Source organism: Tachysurus vachellii, chromosome 9 (assembly GCF_030014155.1).
Source record: "Tachysurus vachellii isolate PV-2020 chromosome 9, HZAU_Pvac_v1, whole genome shotgun sequence".
Classification (NCBI taxonomy): Eukaryota; Metazoa; Chordata; class Actinopteri; order Siluriformes; family Bagridae; genus Tachysurus; species Tachysurus vachellii.
In genome coordinates this window covers 24,199,164-24,205,390 of record NC_083468.1, presented here as the reverse complement: position 1 = coordinate 24,205,390, position 6,227 = coordinate 24,199,164, and the positions used below count along the sequence as shown (strand labels likewise).

General features: G+C 42.0%; 1 protein-coding gene across 1 annotated transcript in view; it reads left to right on the top strand.

The window, feature by feature from the left end:
- The first annotated feature begins 3,023 nt into the window (after window positions 1-3,023).
- Window positions 3,024-6,227, top strand: part of tm2d3 (TM2 domain containing 3) — a 9,946-nt gene continuing 6,742 nt past the window's right edge. The window contains exons 1-4 of the mRNA XM_060878334.1: window positions 3,024-3,182; window positions 4,791-4,934; window positions 5,481-5,641; window positions 6,068-6,227. The exon at window positions 6,068-6,227 is cut by the window's right edge and continues 15 nt beyond it. Coding sequence (XP_060734317.1) covers window positions 3,074-3,182; window positions 4,791-4,934; window positions 5,481-5,641; window positions 6,068-6,227 — 574 coding nt within the window. The 5' untranslated portion in view covers window positions 3,024-3,073. The remainder of the gene's footprint in view (window positions 3,183-4,790; window positions 4,935-5,480; window positions 5,642-6,067) is intronic.

The following is a 6,227-nucleotide window of genomic DNA, read 5'->3' as shown; positions in this document are numbered from 1 at the left end:
AATTCAATTAAATTGTTTAACAATTCACATTGACTCAGAGCAGCTTTACAGAAAAATAGAAGCAGAATAAAAAAGAAATAAATATAGTTTAAGATTAAGTTAATATTTACCTCTAACATCTAACCCTAATGAGCAAGCCGGAGGCGATGGGGGCAAGGAAAGACAGACGGACAGACAGATAGATAGATAGATAGATGAATAGATAGAAAGACAGACAGACAGACAGACACACTTTATTGATCCCAGAGGAAATTCAACCAATAGCAACATACAGAAAAGTATTAATATCACAACAGAGTATCCCCCCCTCCCTCCATCCAAACATGTGCAAATGTGGGGTTTTTTTTATATATGAAATATGAAATGTCCAGTAGCGTCAAGTCAAGTCAAGTAAATACAGATAAAAACTAAGATACTGAGTCCCTCGTCAGTGTGTATGTTTCCACCTTGTCATAACTGAGGTGTAGTACAGTCTAATATCCATGGGGATAAAAGAGTTCCTCAGTCTTGTACTGGAGCCTGACAGAGACAGCAGTCTGCCTCTGAACACACTCCTCTGCCTGGTGATTAACGGGTGCAGAGGGTGGTGGGTGTTGTCCAGGTTGGAGAGCAGTCTGTCACTAGTGAGTCCACAGATCCTGCCCTCCTCACCAGTCTGTCCAGTCGTACAACATCTCTCTTCTTCCCCAGCACACCACTGCATAGATAAGGACATTGGCATCCACAGATTGGATGCAAGCCTCTTAAGACATGTTTAAACACGTATATTTTATTTAACAATACCTAAACCATTTATGCTGTGTATAAAGATTTAGATCATTGAGTGACTTGCATAAGTATTCACCCATTGAACATTTGCACAGTTTCTCTAGAAATAAATTAGAAATTTAAAGGGAATATTTCCGTTTAATTTGTACAATATTCCCAAATATCGAAGGTACAAAGTATTTCGATAAAATAAATAGTTAAGTAAACCAAAAAGCAGACTTTCCTCTGCAGTGAAACTGTTCCTGAAGTAAACACGACTTCATATGGCTGTTTTTTCTTCCATAAATCCCAGCTTTGTGGAGTGTCCATCTGATGCCGTGTCTTCCTCTAAGCCGTGGATCAGAAGCCCAAGAAGGCACAATCCTGGCAGTTGGTCTGACTAGTGGAGTATCCCTCAGGCCTGGCTCAAGTTCCTTTTTAGAACATCTTATGATAACCCATCTTGTCCCCCACAGCCTCCATCAGGGTTTCATCACTAAGGAAAGTTGTACTAACAGCTTTCTTGTTTGCTTCTCCGACAAACATACTCTTAGTTATTTTATGGAAGGCCTACACTAGGCAGTCACAACTGGGCTGTTTGTTGCTCTCCAAGGTGCTGGGGTTTGTAGGAATAGGTGTACTTATATTGAGATCATTTGACATGTTAATTACACATATGGGAACTTCATTAAACTAATGGTGTGACTTCTGATTGCACCAGAATACTTTCACAGTGATTTTTATTTTATTTATTTATTTATTTATTTATTTATTTATTTATTTATTTATTCATTTATATTGATTTATATTTTCATTTTTAAATAATTTTGCAATCTCTGTCTGTGTGTGTCTGTCTGTGTGTATGTCTGTCTGTCTCTGCGTGTATCTGTCTGTGTATGTGTGTCTGTCTGTGTATATGTCTGTGTGTGTGTCTGCGTCTGTCTGTGTGTGTGTCTGTCTGTGCGTGTGTCTGTCTGTTTGTGTGTGTATGTGTGTCTGTCTGTCTGTCTGTCTCTGGGTGTGTCTGTCTGTGTATGTGTTTATCTCTGTGTATGTGTCTGTCTGTCTGTCTGTCTGTCTGTGTGTATGGTGTATGTGTCCGTGTGTGTCTGTCTGTCTGTGTATGTGTCTGTGCCTTTTTGTCTGTGTATGTGTCTGTCTGTGTGTGTCTGTCTGTCTGTGCCTGTTTGTGTGTCTGTGCCTGTCTGTGTGTGTCTGTCTGTCTTTGTGTGAGTGTGTCTGTGTATTTGTCTGTCTGTGTGTGTGTGTGTCTGTCTGTGTGTCCTTGTGTGTGTCTGTCTGTCTGTGTGTTTGTCTGTGTGTGTCTGTGTGTGTGTCTGTGTATTTGTCTTTCTTTGTGTGTCTGTCTGTGTTTGTCTGTGTATGTGTCCGTCTGTGTATGTCTGTGTATATGTCCTTCTGTGTGTGTCTGTGTATGTGTCTGTCTCTGTGTGTGTCTGACTCTGTGTGTGTGTGAATGTGTGTGTGTGTGTGTGTGTGTGTGTGTGTGTGTGTGTGTGTATGTGTGTGTGTGAGTGACTTCTGATTGCACCAGAATAACACAGCATTTTATATTAGGGTTCAAGCGCGAAGCGCTGGAACACTATTGTATTCATTCTGATTTTTATTATTTTATTTATTGTTTTGTTTTTTAACCATTTTTCCATTTTAATTTTTCAATAATTTTGCAATCTATTTCATTTAATTTACTTCTACATCAGTATTACAAGTTATTTTGTAAATATTCATGACATAAAATACTATTTAAGCCCATTTATTTTCCAGCTTGTATTGCTACAAAAATGTGAGAAATTTCAAGGGGGTGAATACTTATGCAAGACACTTGAATTAATTAAACGTACAGATTTCTTTTTTAATCAGATGACTTCAGTTTACACTGTTTAGTAGAATTTGTTTCAGTTTAATAATAAGTTTCATTAATAAATAATGATTGTAGCTTGTCTATATTATATATATGTTCATGCCTTGTCAATGTCATTCTGTTTACACTGTGGAGTTTCTGTACTAAAACAAATTCCTCGTATGTGAAAACATACTTGGCAATAAAGATCATTCTGATTCTGAAATTTCTGAAAAAATCTGAAAAATGATTCTGTTATATCATAATGGTTGGGGAAATCATTTCCACACCCGTATTCTGTTAAATCCCGCCTCCTTGTCAATGATTGGCTAGTGACTCGTATTGTAAGCCAATATTGAGCCAATCGCCGTGCGTATTGAATGTTCTCATAGCCAATTACAGTTTAAAATGCGTGAGCGTCCAGAAAACGGGTGGGGGGGGAAGAGTCTGAATCAGATTGTAAATATGGTCGTTAACGGCTTAAAGTGCGGTTTTCTAAGCGGGCGGAACATTATGAGAAAATATGGCGTATTATTCCTGCTACTGACTGATGTGTTCTTCAAATCCGTAAATGGTAAGAATGAAAATCGAAACTGTACGTTTGTCGTCGTCTGTGTTTGTGTCATTCCTGCCCAGGAAGCTAACATGCTAAGGTTAGCTTCACCTCGCGAGCGTTATGCGTGGGCTGAAGTACAAACCCCCGCTCTGTAATAGCTTAGTGCACTAGATAGTGTACACAAGCCGTTACTTGTTACTTTACTTGGTGCACTTATATAGGGAGCAAGGAGTCACTTAGGTTTTGGCCGGCAAAGCCCCTCTGTAGCTAGTGTTAATGCTAGTTTGTGTTATTGTAGCTGTCACCGTGCCTTTTACTCAAACCTAGTGATAAAATATGACAATTTTAAATATTATCTGGCAAAAATGTCATTTATTCCACCAGTTTAGTTAGCAAAATAAGTTAGCTAGTTAGCAAATAATGATGCTTGATTGGAAGTAAATGATTTGTGAAATAAAGATTGTATTTATAATAGTGTTTTTCTCTCTGTTTATATAACGCTGGTGACGAATGATTGGTTGTTCTGAACGCTGGTGACGAGTGATTGGTTGTTCTGAACGCTGGTGACGAATGATTGGTTGTTGTGAACGCTGGCGACGAATGATTGGTTGTCGTGAACGCTGGCGACGAATGATTGGTTGTTCTGAACGCTGGCGACGAATGATTGGTTGTTCTGAACGCTGGCGACGAAGGATTGGTTGCTGGGAACGCTGGCGACGAAGGATTGGTTGCTGGGAACGCTGGCGACGAAGGATTGGTTGCTGGGAACGCTGGCGACGAAGGATTGGTTGCTGGGAACGCTGGCGACGAAGGATTGGTTGCTGGGAACGCTGGCGACGAAGGATTGGTTGCTGGGAACGCTGGCGACGAAGGATTTGGCGACGAAGGATTGGTTGCTGGGAACGCTGGCGACGAAGGATTGGTTGCTGGGAACGCTGGCGACGAAGGATTGGTTGCTGCGAACGCTGGCGACGAAGGATTGGTTGTTCTGAACGCTGGCGACGAAGGATTGGTTGTTCTGAACGCTGGCGACGAAGGATTGGTTGTTCTGAACGCTGGCGACGAAGGATTGGTTGTTCTGAACGCTGGCGACGAAGGATTGGTTGCTGGGAACGCTGGCGACGAAGGATTGGTTGCTGGGAACGCTGGCGACGAAGGATTGGTTGCTGGGAACGCTGGCGACGAAGGATTGGTTGCTGGGAACGCTGGCGACGAAGGATTGGTTGCTGGGAACGCTGGCGACGAAGGATTGGTTGCTGCGAATGCTGGCGACGAAGGATTGGTTGCTGGGAACGCTGGCGACGAAGGATTGGTTGCTGCGAACGCTGGCGACGAAGGATTGGTTGCTGCGAACGCTGGCGACGAAGGATTGGTTGCTGGGAACATTCAGTTGCTCCCAAAGCCACAACATTTAAGTTTTTAAAAAAAAATATTTTAAGTAAAGAGATTTAAAAGATGCAGCACTGGTTTTACAGGAGCATGTCAGTATTAGAAATGAGAAACGCTGATGTGTAATTATTATTAGAGCTCCTTCACTGTCAGCTTTGTGGACCGTACACATTTATCCATGTCTGAATTTCAGAACCCTCCTGTTTTCAGAGATCTCCATGTCTCTCTGTTTAACAGGGTACCTGAGCTCCGCACATGTGGGTCAAGATCCTGCTTACACATCTCAACACGGCCCGGCAGTACCGGGTCCGGCTGGATCGGCAGAACCACCAGCAGCAGCAGCAGCCCCCTCTTCCTCATCCGCTTCTTCATCATCATTAAGTAAGGTGGCAAGTTCAAGGCTTTTATTTATGGCACAAAGTGGTGAAAAATGACATCGATCACATTTACACTGCTTCACAGTACAGATGTTTAATGTCCATGTAATTAAGTTGTATAACATGGAAAATTTATAGAAAAAGAAACAGCTGTGACAAAAATAGATTTCACCATCCAATCAGCTATTAGTAGATTTGAATAAAAATGCAGTCAGTCAGGCTTTGTAAATATACAAAGGATAATTGTGTGAAAAGGGTGGTGTTCAATAAAAGGTCACAATACCAAGATCTTATCATACAACACAGGGCTGGGCCATTTTACCTCATAATGCAGTGTTCTCTCTCTCTCTCTCTCTCTCTCTCTCTCTCTCCCTCTGTGCACGTGTGCGTGCGTGTGTGTGTGGCTCTTGATGTAGTGTGTACTTGTAACCATTCTGTTCAGTGCGTGTGTGTGCGTGTGTGTGTTGTGTTTTGTCCTGAGTGTGTATTACATCATGCTGCACATGCTGTTCTGGAACTGACGATAAAGAAACGATTTCATTTTTTTCAGATTCATTGGCTGATGTAGAGAATCACGAGGCAAAGTGTCCCAGTGGAGGACTGTGTAATAAGTTACCAGCTGACTGCTTCACGTGTGCGTATCATCACAACTGCAGCTACGGAAAGGCGGCCAATTTCACCTGCAGGGCCAAGAAAGGAGTTCACTGTTTGGTGTGTAGGCCAGAACATCACAATTCTTTAGTACCAAACGTGATCCAGAGCAGAAAATGATTCTTGAGTCACCACAGAGGAATTTGGCTCCTTGGGGTTTTTATCAGACCCTTGTCATTTATTTGGACTCACTGTTGTTAGACAGAATCTTTTTATTTCTCCATCTGCATCACATTTTTAAGTACTATTGTATAAGGAAGCTGTATGGTTTTACAAAGACGTTTTAAGAATACACGTTTCAAAAATATTGGCACCACCATTGATAAAATTTAGTGACATCCATTTTGTCCATTATTTCTCATTGGTGCCAATACTTTTTAAAATGGAACACTGTTTAAAATGTGTGGCGTATGCGATCAGATACGACTCGGCGACGTTTCCGATAACTGAACCCTGTGTGCTGTCTGTGTTTCGTGTGTTCATCAGGACGCCTCGGATCGGCAACAGACCGTCTTTAACTTGACGGTGGATTGTCAGTTTTGCTGGCAGCTCGATCCAACTCTGTATCGCTGCAACATATCTACCACCTGCATGACCGTGCACTGCCCTCGAAAACGCTATAACGCCACCTGCACCGTCCTGGACC